At 41.4% G+C, this 27,918-nt stretch overlaps 1 protein-coding gene across 4 annotated transcripts; it reads right to left on the reverse strand.

The window, feature by feature from the left end:
• Positions 1 to 77: 77 nt before the first annotated feature.
• On the reverse strand, positions 78 to 27,855 carry rbm33a (RNA binding motif protein 33a). 4 transcript variants are annotated; one of them, XM_082546053.1, is made up of 19 exons: positions 27,685 to 27,855; positions 20,231 to 20,309; positions 19,784 to 19,832; positions 19,288 to 19,361; positions 18,874 to 19,189; positions 16,997 to 17,149; positions 16,474 to 16,648; positions 16,080 to 16,294; positions 14,067 to 14,385; positions 12,388 to 12,449; positions 9,671 to 9,800; positions 8,949 to 9,301; positions 8,260 to 8,523; positions 7,784 to 8,089; positions 6,051 to 6,845; positions 4,145 to 4,321; positions 3,176 to 3,361; positions 2,201 to 2,289; positions 78 to 2,049 (listed from the first exon to the last, which is right to left on the reverse strand). In XM_082546053.1, exons 1-19 carry the CDS (start codon positions 27,701 to 27,703, stop codon positions 2,001 to 2,003), a joined length of 3,810 nt encoding a protein of 1,269 aa, XP_082402179.1. In that variant the 5' UTR covers positions 27,704 to 27,855; the 3' UTR covers positions 78 to 2,000. The 4 variants fall into 4 exon arrangements, with proteins under 4 accessions (XP_082402179.1, XP_082402178.1, XP_082402181.1 ...); XM_082546052.1 differs by having other exon boundaries at positions 8,937 to 9,301; XM_082546055.1 differs by lacking the exon at positions 4,145 to 4,321 and having other exon boundaries at positions 8,937 to 9,301.
• Positions 27,856 to 27,918: the final 63 nt, after the last annotated feature.

The raw sequence follows: 27,918 nt of genomic DNA on the forward strand, positions 1-27,918 counted from the left end.
GGCACAGAAGATGAAAACTACGTTATCATAAAGGCACATAACACATGGACATCACACACAACCACACGTCTTTGGGCTAAAGTTCAAGTGGCTTCACATACCTGCATGTTCACGGTATATTGGCCATATTTTTATTTACACTTTTGTTTTTGGTTATTTGTTCGTTTTTTTCTTTTCACCTTAAACTTTTTGTCAAATGTATTGTTTAACACAAATGTGGTCCAGTCATTCCTCGTTTGAAAATACAAACAAAATACTTGTAAAAATGACATATCTGGACACGTCAGCATATCCTTTACATATAAAAGTTGTTTCTCCTGATACAACGTGAGTGAACTCAAAAAAATTTAACGAGTTAAATATCGAGTGAAAGCCTGACTTATGCACATGATCACTACGCGGGTAATGGTTGCCCCCTCTCGTTGTTCTGTCTCGTCCCTTTGAATAATGTATATAAAACAATTTCAGTCTTCGATGTGAAAAAACGTCTGCATTTAAACTTTTAACACATTTTTACAACTACAATACACAAACAGTTTTGTGATGAGGAGAAAAAAATCTGAATAACAAAAAAAATTTAAAATGTGACGAGCTAGTAAGTGATGCCTTGGAAAAAAATGTGTAAAACTGACAAAAGAGAAATTAGTGTATTTAGAAAATGTATCTCTCTACAGTCTCCAGGGCAAATTATTAAGGTGAATTTTGTTTATATTTCCTCCTCTTTTATCCAATCTGACCGCTCTGCGTGAAGGAAAAACAGTCTGCTGTGCAGCTTACTGATCAATAAGCTGATAGTCACTCAAATTTGGGTAAATATTTCCAAACTTATTCCAATTCCAGAGGAGAGTAAGGAATGTATCCTCGAGGAACTTCACAGAAATGTCTGTTTATCCTGCAGAGAACTGGAAACAGTTCTTTTCCATCTACCAACAATGTCAAATACCCTGCCAAGCTCATTAAAAAGAAAGAAAGAAAACTCAAAAAACATGTCTACATACTCACAGCCCCAAAGCACACTCGGCACAACCTAAATCTAACTACTACATAATCAGACATCCAACTAAAATGCAGGTCAAACAAGGCATGAAAGGTTCATCCACAATGTTTTCTAGTTAACAGTTAAAAGCTGAGTAATAACCAACTAACTTAAACGAGAGAGAGAGATAGAAAGGACTTAGTAAGCAACAATAAAACTGAAAAACAGGAGAAATCAACTCATCAGTGCCCACATTTACAATTCTTTAAACCACAGGGAATTTAGCAAAAAAAATAATCACAGCCTATCCCAGCTGGGTTTTGGTCACTGCTATGACATCTTGAATCATCACAACCAGGACACCTCTCCGCCTATATGCAGGAACCCCACTAGGTAGTGCCATAGACCAAAAAACAGACTTCACAGCTACCCGAATGCAGGGCTACGAGAGAAAGACTGAAACACCAATAGTGATAAAATACTGCCATCTACAGACAGGGGAGACCCACTACATGAACAGGCTGACCGCATCCCACCACAACAAGTCCCCCTATATGAGCACCACACCACTAATAACATAAAAAATTCTATTAAGTGGTCACGTTAGAATCACAGCGTTCAAGTGTCATTTGTCACGAAGGATTTCACTAAAGAGGGGAGCAACCATTATCCCATGATGAGCTCTACTTATAGTGTCCATGTCAGATGCAAAATAAACATTAATCACAAACTACATTGAAATAGCAGAAGGTATCCAGTATCTCTCCAGTGCCATTTTCACAACTGCAGACACTTGGTAGAAAAAGTCAAACACAGGCATGCTCTCAGCTAAATGTCTTTGTGTTCACTGTCCCAGCTCGATGGGAGACGACTTGATGAATGATGTGCAGAGGCATTGAATGTTAGTGACCCCCAAAAGAAATGGAGAAGTATCTGTAGACCAGGTTGGAGCTGTGCAGGAGACCCTCCGGCGTTGGGAGAGAGCGACTTCTTGCAAAAGGACCCGCTGGCTTTATAACGCTCCTCATCCGTCAATCAGCGACACATCAATGTGGGACAAATCAATCATGTGCCTGTGTGATAATTGTGATAACAATGTTTGAGCCACTGTGGATGGAGATACCTATGACACTGTACAGCAGCTAAACTGGAAAATATAAAAAGGTCTACTGGAGTATGTCTGACATGTTTACAAAGATAAAAGGAAGGAGCTGTGTTCAGTACCTGTGGAAGCTCATTTGGAAACTTGCTGCATGTTGGGGACTGGAAAATGTAGCAAATGCTTTCCTCTGCTGGGGCACCATTTTGAAAGTCTGCAAGTGGATAAAAATGGGGGGGAAAGGCCCAACTAAATAGAAGTGCATACTCCTTTCCTCCGCAAGGGGGAGCGGGGGTGGTAACAAGAAAGGGAATAATCAATTGGATCTTCAAAGCTAACCTACTGAATCGCTACAACAGAGGGCGCTGTGGGGTTGCAGATAAGAAACGCCATTGCTGTCACTGGTGGGTGCCACTAAATATGTGGTTTCTAAGTTTTCAGTGTGAAGTAGGGCGTCAAGATGACCAAAGTGATCGGCAATATCTCGCCAATTCTTACCTAATTTGATAATTTAATCTTTTAAATAAATAACATAACAGATTATTCAAAACGGAATCTACCTCGCTACAGTTTCATGTCACATCACATATAAGCAACACTTGCAAACGCAGATGTGTCTGGGTGTGCACGGAGATGTGCACGCAAACACACGCTCAGACTTCTGCACACTTTAAAATTAATGTGTGTATGCAGCATCGTCATACGAGGGGGGATTTTTCAATTTGGAGAATAATCTGACTAAACGTGCAGAGATACTCATTGAGCTCATTTCTTTTATTAAACTTTGGGGGGGGGGGGGGGGGGTGAAGACCCCCAAGATTCATAACTTAGTGTATCTATACACATGTATACTCTAAAAGGGTCCACTTTAACCTTCTCTGCCAACCTACCTTAGTAGCAATGCTATCAATGACTGGCAATCCCTAAAGGGTTACAACAGGACAATCTGACCATTAAAGCAGATCACCTAATAGTGTGATGTATGAGGCTTTAATGTAAAAACAATGCATAAATTCAGCTTTAGCCAAGCCATGTCAACGAGGTATGGAAACACAATATAAATACACCATATTCTCCAGGGTGATGTATTTGGTACCCACCTCTATTGGGCCGATGGACCTCAGAAGGTTCTTAAGCTGCAAATCGGTTGTAGATGAGGAGAGGCCTTCAATGGACACAGTGCAGCGCTCACTCTCAGCAGTCTTTTGGCTCTGTCTGGTGGGCATCGGACGACCTCGACCCATCTGGCTACCCCCTCTACCTCGGCCCCGGCCTGACACAACAACCTAAAATCGATGGAAGGAGTCATTTTAAAAACAGAGAGAGAGACCACAGATGTACAGAGTGAACCTTCTCCTCCTAAAAACGGGCACGCAGGTGCATTCAGCCGTGTGGAGAGTTTTCTGAGCACAAAGGCAAATTTTTAAAATTCTACACGTTTCCCTCTCACACCTCTCAGCCTTGTCACGCTTTCACATGATTGACTCGTCATATTTCTGCATTGAACATCAACATCAGAACACGATGCAAGCGGCGTGGCATATCTTCATATGAGCTTGTGAGTGAGAGATATGTTGCTTCAGCAGCAGAGGGGGAGGAAGAAGAGGAGGAGGGGAGGAGGAAGAGAGGAGAGGAGCTAGTGGGAATATGTCTGTATGTGTTGGGGGGCGGGGGAGCATAAAGGGAGAGGAGCCATGCAAGCGTTATGGTGGCTGCCTTACCCTGTCAGCGCCAGTGAGTACGGTAACAGTGACAGGAGCCTGGCGGTGACAGGCGTGCAGAGAGGCCAGGGGACCTTGTGTAGTCCCCCTGTGTTACACCATTTTCAGCCTGTCAATACTCCCGCACCTGGCATACTGTCCTGTCTTATTACAACTCCTCGATTGGTACGTCTACTGAATGCCACAGGAGTGCCACTGGCACAGGACAACTTTACAGGAGTCATTTCAGCTTCTTTTATAGCAGAACTGCCATCGCATGTGCACTGACCTCCATTAATAATCACATTTCAGGCGAAATTCTCTCTAGTGTCTACACCACAAAAGAAACAGAGCTCATTTTGAGCATACCCTGTTTTGTTGTGGGTTGCCCATGCCCCCGCGGCTAGCCTGTGACGGTCCACCTGGTCCCTGTTGCTGTTGTCCTGTCATGGTAACTTTCCTTTGGATGCCCTGGTTGAGCGTAGCTGCTGGCCAGGCGCCTTGTTCCTGTACTGGGCTGCTTGTGGCCTCAGGCCCCTTTCCACTCTGGATGGGAATGATGGAGGGCAAAACTAATTTAGCATCTCAAAAAACAAGAATAATTAATTATAAACTTCCCACTTTTTAAAATCACCTTATGCACATTAAGCATTTAGGGGAAAGTGGTTTATGGGCAACTGGGAGAAATGCAAGGACATATCTACAACGTTAAAATCCGTCAGGACTGGACGCTGGATTCGTATCCGCCAGGCTGTGGAGAATAAAGATCAGCTCAACAAGGTGATGGTCTCATTATCAAATAAAGTCACAGCTCAACTGTGTTGACATGCAGGGAGGAATTGAAGGTCGTCTCCTCCCCGAGTCTGCAGAAAGATGTGACAGATCAATACGAGGGAAGAAAAGAGGCGATATCTCTGACCTGTCCCCAGCTGAGAATAAATGGATTAATCCCTCCTATAGAAATCACAGCTCCTGATTGCGCCCATCAAATGCTAAGCTGCATTACACTGAAACGACAGCAGCTCGATGTGTACCCCATCTCCCTTGCGCGCTCCCCTCCTCCCCAGCTTTTGTGTTTTGCACTGCTTTGTATTATCCCTGATGAAAATATAATTTGCCTCTTATCTGTGTGCCTAAGCCATACAAATCCAAATCCTCAAAAGTGGCAACTTTCTTACACAGGTATTATGTTTCTCCCCCCACCGCCACCACCTTCAACCAAAAAAGATTAATTACAAGAGTCTTGGATTGGCATCTTTTGTTGCTTCGCACCTGAGAGATGGGCTGAGGGAAAAAAGCAACTGAGGGATGACAAGAAAGGGAGAGAGAGAGTGTGAGGAAAAATAAGGAAAGGAGATAACATTGTCAAGCTCCCGTTGATGACAGCAGAACAATGTGGAAGAGAGAGCACCTGGAGAATGTTCTTTTCACTGCTGCTATAGGGCCCTAGCCGTTTCTTTCCCTTTCCATCTCTCTCTCCCCACTTCACATCCCACTCCTCTTTTTTTCTCCAAGATGCGCTACATCAGATAGCTCTGCGCAGGTTTCCATTAACGCGCTGACACCCAGTTATCTTCATCTGCAGCCAGCCTGTGATTTTGGCTCGGCGGCTTGATCCTCTGGGATGAAGTCGAAAAGCAGCTTATTTCAAATACTATCATATCCCACCAACACATCTCATCAGTGACAAGTATGAATGTTTAACATGCACGCTTTTGTGGTTTTTCAATAAAGATTAATGTGCAATTAAGGCCACAGCAGTAACTTATCAAGCAAGTACAAAAACAGACAGCAGTGGTAATTCTGGACTTTACCGCCGTTACCGTCATTCTTATTTTACCCCCTCCGAGGCCTTTATCATTAAAAGAATACTCTTCTGTCCTGAAAAGAGGATATCAACCTTTAGGAGCAGTGATGAGGTGTCCCCAACTCCACAGATAAATGTCATATTGCTCTCTTTTAATGCCTCCAGGCTTTCTGTGTTCTCTAGGTAAAATGTATGTAAAGACACTGTGGCTTAAATACCAGATCCCAAAGCTTAAGAGAGGAAACTCTTAACAGATCAATTTTTCCAAAATGACACAGACATCACTATGTCATTCCCATAGGTTAGATATCATCTGGACTGCAACACAGACAGTGAGGGCAATCAGTGGCATTTCCTTTCAAAACTGTGTAGTTTCCCATGTGGGTAAAATCTGCTGAAGAGGATCAAATAAATGTCAAACCAAAACAGGCAAAGAGGTGTAGGATAAAAATGAAATCATATGCTCACCGCTCCTGAAAGTTTGACGACTCTGACTTTTTGCGGCACCTGCTGGCGCTCGAAGCTAGTACTCCTTGCCCGCTGCATCACAGTTCTTTTAGCGCCAAGTTTAGGTCCTTGAGCCTGAGCCATGGCTGGACTCGCTGAAGGAGTATCAGGTACGTTCCTTTGAGGAACTTGAATGGTTTGGATCGGAGCACCAGGTCGGTTTACGTTCTGCAAAGCGCTGCTTCTTCGCTGCTGCACTGGCTGCAGCTGATTTTGTTGGGGTTGCTTAACAGGCCGGGCAGGCTGTTGCTGCTGAATGCTGCCTTTTACCATCTGCAGCCGTGTCCTGACATTGGGACGGGGCGCGGGGGTCTGAGCAGCACTGCTGGGAGGGATGGTGTTACCTATATTGCCAGTCTTTAATGTGGGATTTACTGATTGTTGTGTTCTCTGAGGAAACTGTCTTTGCTGTTGTGGTTGCAGTTGCTGTTGTGGTTGCAGTTGCTGTTGTGGTTGCAGTTGCTGTTGTGGTTGCAGTTGCTGTTGTGGTGGTTGCTGCTGCCGCTGCTGCTGCTGTTGTTGTGCTGGAGGTACAGGGTGTGGTATTTGCTTATTTGGTTGCTCGGGCTGAGCTTGTGTAGTAGTGGTGCCTTGGCTTGGTGCCTGGGCATTAAGTCTTTCAAGCAGCTCCTTCTTCCTGACACCAGCCTGCATCTGCCGTCGCATCTCCTTCCTCTTTAGAATCTCCTCTCTCAGACGCTTCTGCTCCTCAATCTTCAGACGATACTGCCGTGTCTCCTCATCCTCATCAGGATCCTGTAGCACAAAACACAAGCTGGAAATATGCCTGCCACACTTCACTTCCTGGATGTAGCACTGTGTCTTATTTTAATCATTAGTGCTTGGGTTGGGCATTAAGTCTAAAGCATGTGAAAATGTCATCAGCAAATATATGATTTGGTTTTTGGTGAATTTTTAGCAAGTAAAAATCCAAAGACTTTAGTATACAGCAAGTAATTTTTTGTACTTATTACACACATCAATGTTTTTAGATTACATTACTTTAAAGAATAATGTATAGTATTATTATTATATATTAATATTCCCCTGTTTTTACTGGCATCTAGTAGCATGTAATGCAACAGTACTACCAGAAGGTGGCAGCAATGAAATTATAAGTTGTCTGCCAGTCTCCTCCAAGCCTATTATAAATTCTAACTAAAACAGAAGAATACCGCCTTCACTAACAATTACTAGACACACATTAGATGCTCTGATACAAACAAAAAAAAGAAAAAAAACAAACATCTATGGCCATTAAAAAGTTCTAAAGAATGAATGACAACAACCACTCCATAGTTTTCCAGGTATATAGAGCATATATATCCACAGTCATATGAGAGTGGGTGCCGAGGGGTAATCTTTGAATAGTCAAATAGCTTCCTATGACTACTTTAGAGTATTTTAGCTTGAAATGTTCATCTCTAACACCGATTTCCTTCTTTTACTTTTGGGACACGAGCTTACGATGGTTTGAATTTCATGATGCAGGAAAAACAATGCTGCAAATAACATTTTTGACACTGTGTTGTATACCAGAGGATTTATAAAAAAGTGTATTTGGAAAAAAAAATCAGCACATTACTATAAACACATTATGTATTATCCAAACATGCTCATTTTTTAAAATTTACTTCTTTTGTCCTTGTCTCTGACAAAAAAAAACAACAAAAATTTGATCTTCGAGTCCTGACCTGTTGTGTCACACCGGACGGCGTGCGTGGAATTTCCTTGCGAACAACTGTCCTGCCTGCTCCCTCAGGCTGTGATTCAGTCTTCGCAACAGCTTGGCCTCTTCCTTTGCCACCGTCAGGCATCGGCTGAGTGTTCTGCCCAGGACGCATCCCCTGTGTTGTCCTGGCAACAGGCTTGATGTTGGCAGCGGGGGAGGTGGGGGTGGTGGCAGGGCGGGCGCTGTTCGTGTTTGTGTTGCCAGGTGCTACAGGGAGCTCACGTAGGTTGCTGTTGCGCTGCTGCATTTGCTTGGAGACAGGTGTGTTCTGAAGAAAAGGCCAAATTTTGTGTTTTCAAACCATTTAGCTCAGTTTTTATTTACTGATTAAAAATAGACGCGATACATATAACAACGATGGCAACATTTTATTCTTTCATTCTTAAACTGCGACCAGTTTAAGAATAAAATAAATGAGATAATATGTTAATCACTCACCATTCTCTGCCTGTTAGACATGTGGCGCTGTTGGGGGTTCAGAGGGCGGGGATTCATCTGTCTTGGGCTGCCATGCCCCTGCTGTTGATGGAAAGGATTCTGGCCATGGTGCATCATGGGGCGAGGCTCACCGAGATTTAGCTGCGGCTGCTGATGGTGGGGTAAGTCCTGCCTATGGTGTTGCTGCTGCTGGTGCATGGGCTGATGGGGTGACAGCGGATCATGATGTGGAAGCTGGGAAACAGGAGGGCCGTGCATTAAGCCCTGAAAAATCAGGAGGAAAGGAAGAAAAGCTTAATGAACACATCTTTTTCTGAAACAACAGGAACAGGACTAGTTTTTCTGAAAGTTGTTCCCAACGATGGAATGAGAAATCTCTACATAATTGAGCTCTAACTTGTGTCCTCATGCATCCAACTAAATAGTACTAAAATAATGCTTTAATCACTAGAGGGCGCTCTTGTCTATGTCTCCAGTCAAAATGCAGCAGTGCCAAACACAAGAGCCTCAACACTTTAGCAGCAATGAATATGATTACTAGTCAGACCAAATTATTGAATTTAGAAAGCACGTCTAACTGTGGTAGAAGAGGAGAAAAAGGGTTAAATAAACAAACATTCACTAAACAAACAGACACAAATACACACAGACATCTAGTGGTTATAGAAATCACTTACTCTTAGTCGTACCTGCATCCCAAATGGAACTTGTGTAGGAGGGAAAAGGTTCCCCTGTTGGCCAAAAGCTTGACGAGGGCCCATGAAAGGCCTGGGCTGGTTGGGGGGTCCACCTTGTTGATTTAAGTTCACCATTCCCGGGTGATTTTGGTGGGGAGGGATGTTGTGTCTTGGGGGTTCTCTCCCAAACAGTCCAAGCGGGCCCTGGCCCGGGTGGTTGAAGGCTGGTCCTGGTGGGCCGAAGCCCATGTGGCCCTGGCTGGGCAGCTGCTGCTGGTGGAGGTTGTTGCTGCTGTTCATCAGAGGGCCGGGGCCCTGGTGATCAAACATGTGCTGCCCTGGAAACCGTGTTGAATCTGTGCGCTCTGTTTCCACATGAGGAATAACAACAACATAAGGGAGATGTCAGCTTTCTTTCCTTGAGACTACACCGGTAACTAAGACTCTGGATGTATACTGTTATAGCATGAAAAACGGATACAGCCAGCTCTCTCAAGGTGAACGGAAAAACAAACATGTTGGTTATTAACTCTGCAAATGAAATATGTATAATGCCATTTCCAGGTTTCATTCTGACGTATATAAATATATACACACATGAATTCTACATGAGTTCTGCTAACCAGAAAGCTAGCAGCATACCCTGTAGGTATAGCGCCAGAGGTGATGATGAACAGGGTTAAATATGCTAAGAGAACTTTGTTATCCTCATCAAGGCTGGATGTGAGACTCACCTCCCATAAAGAGGGGTTCTCTGTCCTGGGGGCCTTGAGGTGGCTGGTTCCTAAAAGGCTCCATGTGATGAGGGGGCCGCTGGGGCTGACCGAAATTACCAGGCATGTGCTGCTGAAAGTCTCCCGGTCCCTGGGAAAACACAAAACTCATGAATTATAGGCCATTCTGGGAACTCAATAATCACAAACAAATTAAACTAATGAAAAATGGGAATTTGTGAGGTATTGCATTGGGCAGAAAGCGCTTGTAATTGAGGTGCTAGGGTCATTAAAAAGATGCAGAATCTTGAGTTGTAAACATCAATATGCATGCCAATATTAAAGAAACCCTTCAGCATGAATTTGTGAGCAAACCTGCATTAATGCTACTCGGGGCTTCTAAAAGGCTTTTTTTCTAACAAGGAAAGGGTATTTCACGAGGGGATAAGTGCCCTCATCTTTGTTTCAACCACTTTGTATGTTAGACAGCTTTCCACTCATCGCATGCACACCACTCCCAATCTATCTTCCAAGGAAAACTAGATAACCATTTAATCCCTCCTTGGAATTCGAATCCCCCTCATAACTGTCTCCTTTATTCTTTTAAACATCCATCTCTGTTGAAAAATTAACCTGCTATTCAACACGTGCCACTTCCACAAATGGGCTGCTTGCCTCCTCCAAGCCTATTGTAAATTACTTAAGATGCTATCAAGGCTTAATCCATCTTTATTCCACTGCTGTGTGGAGGTATTTAGAGAGAAGAGGTGTTAGAAAGCTAGAAGGCCAGAGTCCCAAAAACTTGCTTAACATAAAGTTAATCAAAGAGGCTTACAAAGACTGAGGATCACAATGGGGGCACAATCATGCCATTCTGAAAGGTCAGGCAGGCAGGTTTGCACAATGAGGACTCCAGTGTCCATATAATACCTCTCGAATAACACGGCTCATCCTCTCACGTCTAATCCTTGATAAACAGTCGACTCGGTATGTAACTGATGCAAGGACAGTGCTTAGTTGTGATGGGATAACCGTGACAAATATAACAGAGATGGGCCAAATGTCAAACTATATAACAAAGAATGGAAACTTGAGTTTTTGTTTCTGGGTTTAACATAAGACTGATATCATTTACTACTTGTGCTATTTTCAAAGTAGTGAACACTGCTGTAAATTAATAATAGCTAAGGAGAAAAGATTCCTACAAAGTGTCTGCAGAGCAGGCGTCTCTTTCTCAGACACGACTCATCATCGGATAATTTTTTAAAACGCATTTGTTGTTTAGGTTTAAAACAACACAAGCTTTCTGACTTTAACAGTTAGCTTTGAGCAGATAGAAAGCGCATGCTTGGCTATTTCCTGGTTTTTCCATTAACATTAATCAATATTTAACTGAGAACGGGCACCAAATCAAAATAATTGTCAAAATAATCCTTAGTTGCAGCTCTTTTGTGGTGAAACTAAATGTGTGAAGAGTAAAAATATTCGTAATAATGACTTTAATTGGTGTTGAGATTAATATTTCAAAACCTGTCTCCACCAGCAAAAATTTAATGCAGTAATACTAGAGGCTATGACCCCCAATTCGCCTGGCCTATTAACAATTAAATTTGATGGGATGATAATGTATGATAATCATGAGTAATCAGGTGCCCGCCGATAAATGGAATGTTGCCGGCTGGTATGTCACCTGCATTTCAAATTGTGTCCTTGGCAACACCAGCCTAAATGCAATTGACAGCTGGGGAATCCAACACTATGCTGTTCATCAGTCCAGTTGTCTGGATACCTTTCCAACCCACCCTTGTACTGCCAAAATAGCTCTTTGCTACGGTGCCATCAATAACCAGCACAATCACAGACCTCAAGAAACCGGAATGCTGTGATACTGACACTAAAGGCCAGAAATTTGTGTAAATAAAAATACATTTTTGACAAAGACCGACTACTGTGCAGAGGTCTGGCATCTGGCAGCAGGGTTGTAAATTCACATGAGCGCAATTGGATGCAGCCATTTCCAATGGCTCATTTGCATAAATCCATATAAAAGGCGCTCTCCAGAAAGATGTCAGTCAGTACCAGCACCACCTGATGCCTGAGCATCATTAAGTAGAAGGATGGAGTAACTTAAGGCACCCTGGGTGACTTTCTAGCGAGTGATTTCCTTCAATACAGTAATTACTTTAAAGGCATTTCTGTCATGTCTTGGATGGGCTCTTTGTGAGTGAAATAAAGGACCTTTTCTTTCAGGAAATAACCGACTTAAGATCAACCCGTCTGACGTGAAATTCTGCCTTTGCAATATGTGGTACACCCGAGCCCCATCAAACCACCACCCCGTTTCACTAATTTAGATACTGTTCGAAAAAGGTCTCTGTGCCTTTGGGATACAAACTTGTGGAAAGTGAATTTTAACTGGCAGTATATCCTGGTTTCACAATTCCATTATATGCCAAGCTGACTAGTCTGAGCCCCAGCCCATCCATAAAGAGCTACTAAGTAAGTCCCGCCACTGCAGCCCCAACCTCTAAAAGTCGACCGCCTAAAGCCCCTATCACGCATTTCCAGTTGTGCAGCCAGGCTCCTATCAGTGTTTACAGATTTTCTTTAACAGTATTTGGCCTGGGCAGACAGGCTAATTGAAGTAATGATATTGCCCTCACTAAAAGGGACGCTAACCGTGTGAAGGAGGAGAGAAAGTGAGGCGAAAGAGAGGTAGAGGAGCAGCTGCTACTCACAGGGAACCTCTGAGGACCCACAGCAGGTCTGGGCTGGCTCTGAGCAGGAGGCATCAAGGGCACTGCAATGAGAGGTAGAAAGAGAGCAAGAGGAGGAGGAGGAGGGGGAGGGGGCGAAAATGAAAATGAGAGGCAGTAGGCAGAGAGAGAGAGGGTGGTGATTGTAGAAAGGAAGGAGACCATTAGACATATCCATGCTAAAGGCTCTTAGTCAGGGGTACATGTTAAATTTTAGCTCAGTGTTGCTGCACAAATCTGCCCCCTCCCCAGTTAGGTACAGACCAGGGAGCTCAAGGAAATAGTAAATACTTGCTTGAATCAACAAATATAAAAGAAGAAATTTCTTATTGTTTGAAATGTTATTTTTTTAATGGGATTTTCTTAATAAGCATTGGTGAAACCATATGCCAACATCCAGCACTGGTAAAGAAAATTAAAGTGGAACATATAAACTACACAACACAGATGTACAAAAATAAATAAATAAAATGCACTTGCACACATATGCACACACAATCCTAACCTCAGGCACCCCCAGATCTTCCAGCAAATGCCTTTCTCTTGGGAGCACAGCCCACACTGCACACGCTTTCCTAACACAATTTCAATCTCGGCCTGGACAGACAGGCCGGATAACCCATCTCAGTGAATGAATGCATACTTGAGTTATTGTAACACTGTTCATCTTCACTGCCCATACTAACAAATTTAAGTCAGAAAATCTGACAAGACATCTCATCGGGTCATATATGGCATAATTTTGTGAATCTACTCTAAAAAGTGTTTAAATACATTTCCAGCCACCATAAAGAAACATGGCTTAATTTGGGTTTTAGCTTGGTTTTCGCAGCATATGAAAGCCAGGCCAAAGCCCAGATTTTCAACTTCTAGATTAACTTTTATCTTTGTCCTTAATCTGTGTTCATTTCCTGTTTTTTGTTTTGTTTTTAAATTAAAGATGTCTAACAGTATCTATTGCCAGTTACTGTGGTTTAATAAACAGGCAAATAGATAAACAGCCTCTTGTAACTTCACTGAGTTTACAAGAAACCATCAGTTACAATTACTACCACGGCCCAAAGATGAAGAACTGACCATCATCACTAATGGGATGGCAGACTGGCTCGGTCGCAGCCTCAGACGTGTGTGGCTACACTGAGTGGGGGTTCCCTCCCCACCTCACAGCCGAGAGGTTTGCCGGACAAGGACCCGGGGCAAAACGCTGTGTTGCTTACTTGAAGTTTATGCATCGAAAACTGTTCAATAAACTAATTTTTTCCACTTACAGATTATTTGCAGACACTGAAGCTACAATAACAAACACTGGAAATACTAATGAAGTCACCGTTTGACTGACTTTGTGCGCAGGTGGGATTCTCAGTTTCCTGTCAATTTCTCGATTTTTTGTGTGTTATGTCTTTGACTCCAAAAAGTTGCACACAACAAATACGACTCTCTAAAGCAATGTGGTTTCTTATGCATTAAAACTTGTAAATGTGTATATAATTATGAGAGATTGGCTTGATCCCCTTGTTAATGGACAGAACTGTTGAATATATAAGTTCTCCAGCAATTTTAGTTTTAACACTAATCCAAAGAAAAACTGAATAAGAGGGATATATTAGGTTAAATAACAAAAGTCACCCAGAAAGCACTGGGTTGACGCTGGAGAAAGGTACCTTGAACGGGTGACGTTGCAGGCCCTCTGAAGTGGGGGTTAATGTGGATGTTCTTAGGTTGTGGAGCCTGTTGCTGGTGATGTGGAGGGAAGTTGGGTGGCGGGGAATTCATCAGTCGTGGTGGCGGCTCCATCTGAGGTCGCAGCGGCGGGGAGCGATGAGACATGTGCGGAGGGATGAGGGGCTGAAGGGGCTGCTGAGGAAGCGGACGCCCGTGATCTTGGAAGTGAGGCGGTCCGCTTGGACGTGAGGGGTGGTGCTGCGGGGAATGCAGCTGCTGCTGATGAGACTGATGAGGAGGAAGCATTCGCGAGGACTGCTGTTAATTGGAAAGAGAAAGGAAAGCAGAGAGGAGGGAAAACCAAAACAACCCGTCAAAACACCTTCCGATCTTTTGGATTCTGCTATGATGCGAGGACACACCAACAAGTCAATTCAACAGCAAGAGCAAAGACAGTATGATAGAAATAGGATGTACGTCTGTTTTCTTTATGCTGGGTTCAGACTCTGTGATAACAGCCTGATTGTGGCCTCATACAGATGATGTAGGCTTCACTGTTAATCGAAACTGGAGCAACTGTCCTGACAACGTGCTATGTCAGAATATTTTGTGAGGTTGACCATTATGAGCAAAGTAAAACAGGAATGATGCTGCCAGTGTAGCTCAATAGATATCATGTGCAATCATGATTAATAAAGGAGAAACAGCAAGTACTCCGTCATGTCTCTCAGTTACAAAAAGGCAGGTTTTTAATGACTATGATCGCTAACTCTGCCACAGTGACCATCATTAGAGGTAGACAATTTTTGCACTGTGAACCCAGCGTTAAATTTCATCAACCTTCATTCAATAAAAATATAAAATCTTTGAAATATGCTACAAAAATTAAGAAAAACAAACAAAGCCAACACTTAAAAGTCATGCCACCTGCTACCACTGGAATATCCCTGCCATCGATGCATCAAAAAAATAATTATATAGTTAGGTGATGTTTCAAATGGGTCCTTGATAATTGGTCAATATGTTTACCGAGCAAACAAACAAACATGCCAGTGACCAAATTAGTCAAATAGTTAAGCCTGACAACTAGAGTGCCTTGTAAAAAGCACACACTCATTAACGGCAGCCAGCAGGATGTTTGTGGTGTTGGCATGTCATCCCTGTGCCATTAAATTTTCATTTCCAGTGTTTACGTTTGGTTTTGAATTTTAAAGCCTATTAACACTAATTAATACAACCTAAAATAATGCAGTGCTGGAGTTGGATTTCATCTAGCCTTGAAAAAGAATCACTTTAATCAGTCTCAAGCTGTGAACAACGGGGGAAACACCCAACTCATACTTTTATTTGTTACCTGAAGCCTTGATCTAAAAACGTAAAGAAACCCAACACACCTACACAGTTTGTTTTATTTAAAAAAAAAAAAAGAATAACATTTTTATTTGATAAAATTAATTTACATTCTAACTATTTATATCATATACCAGTGTATAAAAAGGCCCAGGATGTGCTGAAAAAGTATTAGTTACTTGCACATACACATGCACATTATGGTACATGCTCAATGTGACTTTTTCACCAATAATAAATGTATATCAAAAGATTAAATGGTTGGAGCTCAGTCCTGTGTAAAGAGCAAACAATTTTTTATAATGCTGTCTAAATGAACAACTGCTAAATCATTTTCTATAATCCATATATCACTGACTACAGGAGAGCAGAGAGTGCTTTGACTTTCTTTCCATGTGTAATCAACCATTGCTGTGGTGCTTTTAGATAGGAAGGAGAGCAGCAGCAAAATAAATACATGTCAAGTACTTAGACACGCTGCCTTGTAACTGTGACGAATACAAGGAGGTAAAAAGTTGAGCCATTTCAAATCATCTTATTCAGTGAAGCCCTCATGCTCCCTTACAGTGAAGTGACACAGTACTGAGTGATGCAATGCTCTGTGCAGCCAAATAGGAGAACGCTTTAAAAACATTCAGGTGGATGACTTGACAGTGCTTTACCTGCATGCCCATGTTTCCCATCGGGGGGAATCTCTGGTCGTTCATTCTTCCTCGGTTTCCTCCTCTATAATCTCCCATTTCAAACCCTGGGAAGCCTCCTCTTCCTCTGCCTCCTCGTCCCCCACCTCGGCCTCTGCCTCCGTGACGATTTTGTTTCTTCTGCCGTTCTTGCTCCTCGAATTCCATCAAATCTCGCTTGGCCTTCTCTGACAGTTCTGTTTATACGTGGAACAGGAAAAGGAGGCACTCATACATTAAACTTAAATCAACGGAAGTTTAAGTAATGTAAATGAAGCCTATAAGAGTTTAGAGAGATTCAATATTTCAGCATCTTTAAGCATTCAGGCTGTCAGTGGATACAGAATAAATTATTCCCAGCAGGAATAATTTGTACCTAGTGTTTCAGGGATGTTCCGCCTTTTGGAGCCTGCATCTGCCAGGCGCACAACAACGCCCTCCTTTCTTTCAGATTTGAACCTTATGCGGCCAGACTCTTCATCTTCCTCGTCTTCTTCATCCGATTCCTCCTTTGTTTCTTCTTCTTCTTCTCGCACAGCCTCATTTTCACCCTGAAGGACATGCTCCGATGTTAGAAACAGAAGACGTCTCCTATCCTAACATTTGCTTCACCATTTTTACTCTGTGGCTTGCTGTGTTTAATTTCATCATTGGCTTTATTGCATGAAAGGACATCCTAAAATTCATGCTGGTGTTTATTGAATATACACCAACAGTTGGGGGCCAGTAGCCAGAAGGTTAAAGCATATACTCCCATTGCTACCAATCAAGCTCTATGCATTCCTAGCTAACAAAGCCAGCCCTCAAGCTTGATTGTACCATGTGAAGTTGTAGCACCACTTGTTCATCCCGTTTCAACACTAAAAACAATGAATCTAAAGAAGCTGGCTTCAGAATACCTCCTCCATGTCATAGACTCTATTCCCTTCAGCAGTGTCTTCATTCTGCTGATTTCCCTCCACCTCCTCTGTGTCCTCCCCTGCGCCCTCCTCCTGCTGGGCTCCATCTTCATCAAGAGGCTCATCACCATAGGGGGTTTCGTATTCTTCATCCTTTAAAGATGAAACGGTTAATATGCATCAATAAATTGACAACAGATTTCTGATTAGGACCGGCAATGAGCAAATAATTTTTTATTTTTCCTGTTTCTGTTGAAAATAAAAAAACATTCTGTTTAATAAAAATGCTGTTATAGATTATCTTTTTTCCCATCACTAAGAGCTGAAATGAACGCAAGAGGTGACATGATGACATACTTTGCAGTGCAGATTGATAAAATTTCAACTTTTCTCATTAAAAAAGGACAAAAAAATAAATAAAATAAAAATGCTATGGTGAGGTTTTTGGGGAGGCACCAGACAACCCCACCCCTTCCAAACCCAAATTATCATAACAGTAGGAGCAAGGCTTCATTACTATTCCTGACAGCATTTGAAATTCAATGAGATGTAAATGTTTGACATGATATACAGAAATGCAGGCGCAGATAAAAACACTCCTCCCCGCTTCAATGATGGTGAAAATATCATTGACTGACTCCTCACAAATCACTCCGTTACTGTCCACGCTGATTTCACTTCAACCCATGATGCAAACACTGAGCTGTGATCCAAATACACAACTCAGTCAAAAAAAAAAAAAAAAAATCAACACACAAAAGGTGCAACATAGCTGGAATATGAGCTGCCAGCGATTCCAGCATCCGAACTGCACAATACCCTCTAACAAATACCAATGGCTGAATAAGGTCAGATTGTATGTCTTGCAGTGATGTTAGGTGATGTTAGGTGTTGTGCTCCATTAACCTGCCAGCAGCAGCTCCACGTAAAAAGGCAGAAATGGGGGGGGGGGGGGGGGGGAATATTCCAACCAAACCAGGCGGATGGACAGTAAGCCCCAAGGGAGGCACAAGAACAGCTTAATCCTTTAAACTGTTCCACAAAATGCTCAATGAATACCACAGTGAGCAAAATGTCAAGGCCATGCAGTCTAGTGACCTTGTAAACAGGCATTGCAGATAGCTGAAATACACCTCCACACCTGCAGACATCTCCAAAATATCCAATCCAAAATAGGCAGCCACTTGTGCTAAGAAGGTCAACATCTTATCGTTGTTTGGAGAAAGACGGTAGGCTAATATATCTCTGTCAGGTGACACACACAATCACACCATGGTAAATGGAGCATAACAGACATTTGCACATGGATCTGGTCTTATCTTTGATCCTCTTAGCCCAGGCTAAGAGGAAAGGAAAACGAATAAAAGGGAAACTCACATCAATCATTAGAAAACTGTATGGAGTGTCCTCGGGAAGGTCAATAATCTTTTCACCTGCATGAGACTTTATCAGATCCAGTCTAAAGGCAGAGATAAAAGCCCCCCATATTAACCTCTGCCGATTGGCAGCACATCTCCCTGACACAAAGCAGCTTCTTACTCCCCCAAAGATACAAGGCCCAAGGTCACAATGGCACAGGGATTTGGAGGCGACAGCAGAGCATTACCTCACGCCAAACAAGCTGTCAACAAAACTTTGTCAGCAAGATGGAGAAATTAACTGGCAGGAAGTGATAATGAATCTAATCCTCCCCTGCCAAAAAACACCGACCAACATCTCCTTCTCCTGAATAGATTTTCAATCCTGACTGACCCTGTACTGAGACAAGAAAATTGACATTATCTCTTGGACACAATAGAGCTGGGCAGAAAAGGGGGAGAGAAATGTGTGTGTGTTTAGGCATAGATTTGAACAACTGAGGAAATGTGAGAACTCACTTGAAATTCACCATCAATAGGCTCATTGATTTGGATGTTTAGCACACCATCCTGATAGTCGTCGTCAGCCTCTGCTGGCTCTCCAGCGTAGCCCATTTGGTCTTCGGAAATCTCTGCGCCATCTTCTTGGCCATATTCCTCTGTATATGCCTCATCCTGTTGCTGGTACTCTTCCGCCTCCTCCACATCCCCTTCTTCGCAGCCCTCTGCACCGAGGTTCACAACGTCATCGGTATAGTCTGCTTCCTGTGAGTTGTCCTGCTGGTCATAGGATGTGCCCAGGGTATATGTGGTATTGAGGCTGATATCCTGACCACTGAGAGGAAGTGAAAACATTTTTAACATCCCATAAAACAGAAATGAGGGATGATGGAAGTCTAAGCAAAGATGAGGACACAGATATAAGTGGATTACCTTTGATCTACATCTTCATCATCACTTCTGAGAAGATCATCATTCAGCTCTTCATCTGACATTTCTGATGGATTCTGAAACATACAAACAAACAAACAAACAAACAAACAAACAGGGCCATTATGGTGTTAAACATACTGTTCTTTAGATGTGTGCGTGTGTTGGTGTGTCTGTTTAAGGTGTGGGGGCAGGGGACCACCTCCAACCCCAAAGGATGCTCTATTCCCATGTGGTGAAGGCAATCTGGACAGGTCAACAGAGTGCTTTTTTGTCCACTGTACTTCCTCCTGGTTCACATCAACAATTCCCCCTGTGGAGGAGCCACCTGCTACAAATCCACTGATCGCATCACTTTCTAAATGTTCCACAAACACCATCAACTAATGTTTAGGATGTTGTTTTCCGGTTTTTAAGCAGAGAAACCATACCAACAGCTTGGCACAAAGCACACACAGCAAAAAAATGTGACTTTTAAAAGCTTTTAGCTTATTCTTACCTTTTTACCTGACAGCCAGTCCTCTTCCAACAAATCCTCTTCCAAATCACTTTTGTAGCAAAAAGACAAACAATGACAGGTGAGTAGAGTTAGACATCAGCATGTTACTTAATACTGCCTTACATAATACTGTCAACTCTCTATTCAACTAGCAAGTTAAACCTGTTTAGGTAAACTCTTCTTAAAAAAAAAAAAAAAAAAAATATATACATATATATATATATATATATATATATATATATATATATATATATATATATATATAATTCTCAACTTTTAACAATAATAATATTATTGCAATAAAAGATAAGTAATTTCAGCAGCATCTTGACCAATACAAGGGATGTAAAAGTTCTAAAACACAGGCCAAAATCCATTACACACATTTCAATGATAACAGCAGGTTGTGCCATTTAATATAATAAAGAGATGGATGCAATAGTTTACCTCTCAAGATCATGATCTTCACCTCTCCTTCTGCGTGACCGCTCAGCACCGGGTTTGTCATATTCATCAAAGTCAAAATCTGCAAAAAGGACAGTTGTGCTTCAACATTAGCTCTAACAAGAGCAACGTAAAATACTAACAGAAGGCTCCCACATGGATTTAGAGGTGGGTGGTAGGCGGCAAGCAGGATAGTGGCTCGAGCCACTTTTTTATCATTTATGCAGATCTGTTAAGACCAAATCACATGCGGCGTTAGTAAGATTTAACAATGAACAATCACTTCGTTACACATAAAGCAGGATAAAAATCACTCCATGAAAATAAATATGTCTGCATTTTCAACATGATTTGGGAAATCTGGCAACGGCTTAAAATAACTACAAAATATATAAAAATTAGTTTTAAGGTGAGACATAGCCCACATTTTCTTCATATGCCATAGGCCTATTATTCTCACTATGATGCTTGTTTTAGTGGGACCGTGTATCCATTAAAAATGGAGGAGGCTCCTTGCCTGTACAATTAAACTTTTACATTTACTTTGCAAATGTTGGTCAAAAACACTGAAGACTAGTGTCTCTTTTCTACCGGCCATGATGCAACACTTGAGCTGAACGTCAAGCCACACATGAATTTATGTCTTGGCAGGACTAACGCAGATGGGCATGTTTCTCCACCATCATGTTAAAGCTGAGTTGTAGTAAATCAAAATATATTAAAATATTTAAATTTTGGGTTGGAAACTAGCGCTTTTACGAATATATATTTTATGTATCTTAAAGCTAAGAAATTCCTTTAATATGTAAAGCATTAGACTAACATTATGGAATCGGGCTGCACAATTAATTGAATTTTAATCTCGATCACCATTTTGGCTTCCCACAATTAATTGAAATTGATCAAGCGACACTGAAAACGCGTGCTTCCCCAATGGAACACAAAGCAGAGGCAAATCAAGCGCTTCCTAAATCAGCACCTGACCACGTGCCTGCATGTGCCAATCACAGCTGTTCCCTGTGCAACAAAGCTTCAATTTTCCTGGACTAGTCTGGACAAGTAACATAATGTTAAAAGACAGAAATACAACAAACTTCAAATGTCTAATACAGCAGGTGGTGAAGAGAACATCATTTGTTCTTTGGAAATACTTTGTATTTAAGGCAAATTTTGTCAACCAACCAGCAACACAATGAACTTATTCAACTCCCTGAAAACACACCACAAACTGCTCTGCAATAAAGGCTGAGGGAAAAAGCAATGGGTGCTCAGACATCCATGAAAGTGATCCTTTGCAGTGCATCAGTTTCCATCCAGCTCACAAAAATACACTGAAAAACCAATGCAATCACATTTAGCCAAAATAAGCACCCAATAAACACTTTGCATAATGAAAGCTTCAGAAAAATGATACATTTACTGGACTAAAGATGGGCTACCTCTCAGCGCAATCATTTTTCCAAAGTAGCAAAACCTGCACTATATGCAAACAATCAAAGGGTAAATAAAGAGGAATCTCTTTTCAAGTACTTTGCTACAAGTTTTAGTCATATCCATCGCCCAGGTTTGATTAATGGAATGAAATACTTTATATTTTCCTTCTAGGAGATGCACTTGAGTCAAGTGAATAAACACCTTGTCTGAAAAGTAGAGCAGGGCGATATGGCCAAAAATATTTATCACGATATATATTTGAAAATTTGCGATAACGATATAACCGACGATATAATTGATGCGAGACAAAATACAACTCCACAACATTACTAGCGCAAAAAGACAACCTTCCATTTATTTTCACTTAAACAAGAAGCTGGTTTTTATGTACATTAAAGCTTTATAAAAATGTAACAGTGCAAATGCAAATTCCTTGCTGAAAGTTTAACCAAAAGGCATTTCCAGTAGAAATGGGCTGACATATCCTGAGCATAACCATGTATAATATCCACTGAAGTTAAAAAGAGGTGCTTTGCAACATTAAACTGCAGTGTGCAGTACGCATTTTTCGGACCATAAGGTGCACGGGATTATAAGGCACATTAAGCGAAACAAAGCAGTCAGATAAATCAAACTTTATTAAACTCATTCTTCTTGCTTCCTCCACTTCTGTACCATTGATTCATTAATGTTGAATTCTCTGGTAGCTGCTCTATTCCCATGTTGTTGCAGTATATTAATGACTAACCTCGTATTGTGGATGGATTATCTCAGTTGTTCTCCTGACTGAAGTTTGGTCCGTTTACAGCATCCTGCCATGCGATTGCATTTGTCTCTAACCATGAAGAACCTTCACGTTAACTTTTATAAGTGGAAAAGTGTTAGTGTTCGTCCTCCAGCTTCACTGTTTATGTTATGCTAACATAGCTGTGTCGCTAGCGATCACGTAGCACATCATTATATACCAGCTAGCCAAACTTCAGTAACCCTACAAACGTCACTGCTGTTTAGTTTCCTGTCTTCATTTATGTTGGAAGTGATAGCAGAGCTGTACGTTTGATTTTTTTCAGAAATCTCTCAGTCAGAACATGCAATATCATGCTTGGGTAACTAGCGAAACTAGCGAGCTAACTTCCGCTAGCTTCCTGCTAACTTCTAACTCCGTTAAATGTAATAACTTTTGTTTTCATGGATGCCTGGAAGTTGAACTTTATAGTTACACCTGGTAAAGCAGCAATGCTGATCGTTTTATTAAAGATGAAAGAATTTAGACAGTTTTTAACTCTAAGTGATGCTGCAGTGTTGTTTGACCTGAAGCATACGGAGTTTAGGACCCAGATTACTCCCAGATTTAAGAGCATCTTAGAACGGCCGCTTGCATGTTCTGCAAAAAAATGTGCTTTGTTGTGTATCTGACGGACAAACACCAAACCAGTTCCACATCACGGAAGTTGCACCATTTTTACAAACCAATTCTGGTTCATCTGTTTCACTCAACAATCGGCCATGTGCGTATGAAAACAAAGGCACTGCGCATGCGCGTTTTACTCCCATTCTATCGCGATATTTCATTTTCCTATCGTTGCCTAACATTATACCGGTATTACCGTGAACGGTATAATATGGCCCAGCCCTACTGAAAAGCTTCTTTAGTTACCTGAAATGTAGCACAGTGTATTTTTCCTCAATAAAAGCAATCAATAATCAAATGATTGTCCATCTTTTTATTATTATTTTTTTATTATTTTGGCCATAATTTTGCAGCCCTGCAACAGACCATGTGCTTTTCACAATCTGAAATGCCCCTAAACTGCAAACACCCTGCTGCACATGCTCCTTACCCCAACAAACTGCCGTTATTGTTGCAATGACATGTGTATCAAGAGCCTATTACGCAAACTGATCAAACTCTTTGAAACCTTTCAGAGAAAGAACACAGATCGTCTATCATGGACGATCTTAATTTGTCACAGTAGCCAATTCAGGCAAACCAACTTTATTTATATAGGAATAGGTTAAAAAATACACATAATACAAAGGAGTGCAGTGTACAATGATGTGTACTCAATAAGCGATGGGCCTCGTGTCAATAAAAAGGCACATCTGATAAGTTTAAAGGCAGTGATCAATAACCCGATTTTAGGTTTTGTTTGAAAATGGCTAGCACTGACGCAGATTTGGCCTCCATTAAATCAATAAATGTTCCGTTCAAACGTTATAGACCTTGATGCAACTGGGGTAAAACTCACTGCAGCAACATGATCAATGAATGTCAAAGCAGCTGAGATATTAACCACTCTGATCAGAACTTTCAGAATTAAATCAGAGAGATAAAAGAACACAGATCAAATTATGTGGGCTCACCTAAATCTGAAGAACTCAATTTTAGCAGGTTTTCCAAACAGCCTTGAATAGAATCTGTCAGGCTCATTCTATTCAAGATAGCATCCCTACACTTAGAACACAGCAAATGCGCAAAATGCAACCTCTGATTCTCTGAAAGCCAGACATCATATGAGCAAAAAAAAGGGACGGATGCTCAAAATACTGACAAATTGAAATTGTTTAAATTAGGGATGCACTGACTGATCAGCCAGGGATTGGAATCAGTGCATTTTCAGCATTGTAATCCCTCTATATCCAATTACCAGCCAGTGTGTTTCATACAGGCCACATACTAAAATTCCTATTAACATGCAAGTGCTTCAGTGTGAGTGAAAACAAAAAGTTAATCAAAGTAAGGCACGAAACTAGCACGAAAACATTTGTAACAACAAACTTAATAAGACACTTAAAACACCCTCACATAAACATTTTAAAGAAGCTACCAAACGCAACTAAAGCTAAAGCTATCCAAAACCATCCAGCTATCCATCAATCTAAAGACATCAGAGCCAGTCACAAAGCAGAAGCCTTGGTATGAGAGAAAAATGTCAGCGTCCTGTTAGCAAAAGTTGATTTTTCTTTGTGCACGCTATCAATTATACCCCTTAGAAAGAAAATCAGGATTGGCAAAAGCTGATAATGAAAGGTCACACAAAATAAATAAATAAAAATCAGACTCAACCAAGAAAATTGCGATCTCTACTTTGATTCTAAGACGGGTGGATATAACAATGTGCTCTGCTCTGCTGACTTCGACAAAGCTGGAAGAGGCTCAGGTAATTTAATTGTGATTTAAATATCAAGCTTAGCTCATGGGCGTCCTTCTACATCCATGAACCTTTCTCGCCTCTACCCATCTCGAGCAGACCATCCTTCATGACCCTCCCCAAAACTAAGGCTGGTGCTCCCTGACAGACAGTCGAGCATGAAACTTTTATCTGGTAAATTACACGATGTAATTCAGAATAATTTTCTGTTTTATCAGTAAAGTGTTAAAAGCTACACAGCATGGCGGGAGTCACTGCTGACGGTGGGAAGTCGGGTGTATCTGTAGTGAGAACGCTTTGCACCTTCAGAGTATTCAAACAGAATGAAGCAACACATCACGTCTTTCCCTCCAAAAATAATTCCAATAATTAATAAAGATAAAGCGAATGGAAGCATGTCGGCCAACAGCAGCACAGCCAACCATTAAAAACAAGTTTAACAATGAACTCCCACTGGTAGACATTTTCATCATTCACAGAGCCTACTACCTTGTCTACAGTCTATGGCAACGTCAACGAGAGAGCCACTTGTGCTATTAAGTACCAAACAACTGTTGCAGGAAGCATGTGTCACACATAAACACACACAAGGCATGACATGCAGGTTTCCACCGGCAGTGTGCTCAGAGGTTAATAACTGTGTGTCAGTGATGCAACAAGAACTATATTCAAGACCCTGAAAATAATGTAGCAAAATTTAATTAACCTATTATCAATTTTAATTTTTACATTTGCACATTTTCTGTTCTGGCAAAAGTTATTCTACTCAAAGGGCAAATTAGCAGCTTTAAAATGGGCTCTTGAATCTGGGTTGCCTAATAATTCAGTCTCTGCTCATCTAATTATTCTGTATCTGTGCTTTCAGCTCGAAAATCTACTCTGACAGTAGAGCCTGATAAAGCTGCCATTTTTAAATAACATCCTAGAAAAGCAGCCATGCACTGAGCATGGGATTTCAACAGAAAAACTGTTGTACAGTTGACCGCCATCAGTGTCAACAATAATTATGTATGAGTCAGTTGTTTAATGGACTGCTAAAGGCACGAATCACAAACTCTTACATTTGGCATTGAAGTTGGGCTAAAAAAGTTTCTGCATTCATGCAGTGCAGGAGAATAACTGGTTAATTTAACATATGAACTTGACAAAAAGAAAGGCCATAGCATTCCAGTATGCTCATGCTGTCAGAAACGGTAATCAAAATAAAATATCTAAGTGTGATTGCTTGCTAAATTACATACAGGCAAAAATACAGCCAGAGCTGGCCCATAAAGACAAATAAAATAACCCATAAGAAGAAGTAGATGGAAAAAACCAAACAAACAAGTAAAAAACAAAACATAAAATCTGTTTTTGGTAAGAAATCTCATGTCTAATGCCTGTAGTGGCTCTTTACTGCTGTTTAACAAAGTCCCAATGCAGTGTGTTTCATCATGACTTGTTCAGTGGTGCATATCAGACAGCTAGCAAGATGTGGTCTTATTTAAACGCTATAATATTTCATTTAAATTGTATTTATACAGGGCCAAGTGACAACAACAGTCGAATCAAAGCAAGTTATATTGTATGGTAAAGGCCCTACAATAACAGAGAGAAACCCCAACAAACAAACAACCACCCTTTAAGCAAGCACTTGGCAACAGTGGGGAAAAAGAAAGCAGGAAGAAACCTCTGCAGGAGTAGGCTCAGGAAGGGGAAGCCATCTATTGCGACTGGTTGCAATATTTTTATTTTAGGTTGCCGCCAAGTCGCAATTCAGTCATCCAGTGTGAGGTCCTTCATCCAAGTCAGTATGGCCTCCTAAATGTAGTCTGCCAATGTAGTAGCAGAACTGATGTGTAGAAAATAGGATTGCAGCTGTTTGATGCATTATCATCCTCTTATTTATACTGAATAAAGTGACATTTTTAACTGCCCCCTCCAGCAATCTCTTAGAGATCCAATCTCTGTATGGGTTTTATTTGAGGTAAAAGCCATTGGTCAGTCCGGCCTTGGGGTCCCAACCAATTCCAAAATCCAAATGATCCCAATTTTGTTCAAGTGTTTAGAGTCTGGTGCCTGTATTTTACCGCTTGTAATCAAATGTATTAACTCTTACTGTAATTGTGATCGTAAGATGGCCTCTACAAAGCAATGCTATCTAAACACAATGTAGGAATCACTATGGGGACATACGGACCGCGTTAACTGCGTCATAGTGCCCTTATAGAAATGTGCAGTTGTGAGTATAGCTACGATACTGGCGAAAAAGCCATAGAATAACAGCCTGCACTGCAGGTAGTTAGGTGCATAATCAGTGTTAATCATCCATAAAAGAGTATGTTGTGGGGGGTGGCGACTACCTTGAGCTATCAAAATTAGCTATCGATAAAAGCGCTACTGCGATCAAAAAGGGGAAAATACCTGATTAGAGAACCATTATATCTGCTTTAAAATTCAAGAGAAAGCAAATAGGACCCATGGCTTATTTTATATTATGCTTAGCTATTCAGGAATCAAGTGGTTTTTTTTCAATCCCACCAGATACCAGACTAGCAGCGAGCGTATTTGCAAATAATGTTAGCAAACAGGCCAAAAAGGAAATTCAACGCTAATCAGCGCTTGACTTTGTCCTCAATGTATTAACAATAGCTTTGGGAATTATGCACAGCTGGAGCGTATTACAAATTTAAACTTGTTGAGTTAACGTTGTGTCCGGTATTTTCGTCTGCTTATATTCGTTTTCGTTTTACAAAGCTGGTTTAGCTAATGGCTAGCGTGCGGCCTTCTCTCATTGAAGCCGTCTGTTGACAGTACGAACGAGCTAAGTTAGCTTGACTTAGCTCTGAGGCTAACTTAACACTATCGACAAAATCAACTGATATTACTCACCCTGGTCGTTGGATGACATGATGCAAGGCCCGTCCCGCTTAAAGTGTGATTACTGTACTGCAGAGTGCATTTAATCTTCAGTACTTCACCATTTTCATGGTTTAAAATATGAGACTGGCAAGAGCTTCTATGCGGCAATGACTTCAGATCACGACCAGGATACAAGCATGCTAGAGATGGGTTTGCAGCGATGATGCATTGTGGGTGGGGAAAGTCCAGCTCCCTGGATCGGTT

Source organism: Aulonocara stuartgranti, assembly GCF_965226115.1.
Source record: "Aulonocara stuartgranti genome assembly, chromosome: 9".
In the NCBI taxonomy this organism is placed as follows: domain Eukaryota; kingdom Metazoa; phylum Chordata; class Actinopteri; order Cichliformes; family Cichlidae; genus Aulonocara; species Aulonocara stuartgranti.

What these genes read in the sequence shown, in the direction of transcription:
- rbm33a (XM_082546052.1), bottom strand. An exon ending in GGTCCATCGGCCCAATAGAG is followed by an intron (nt 2,290 to 3,175) that starts GTGGGTACCAAA and finishes ATCCACTTGCAG; the next exon opens with ACTTTCAAAATGGTGCCCCA. An exon ending in TTCCAAATGAGCTTCCACAG is followed by an intron (nt 2,050 to 2,200) that starts GTACTGAACACA and finishes ATTATCACACAG; the next exon opens with GCACATGATTGATTTGTCCC.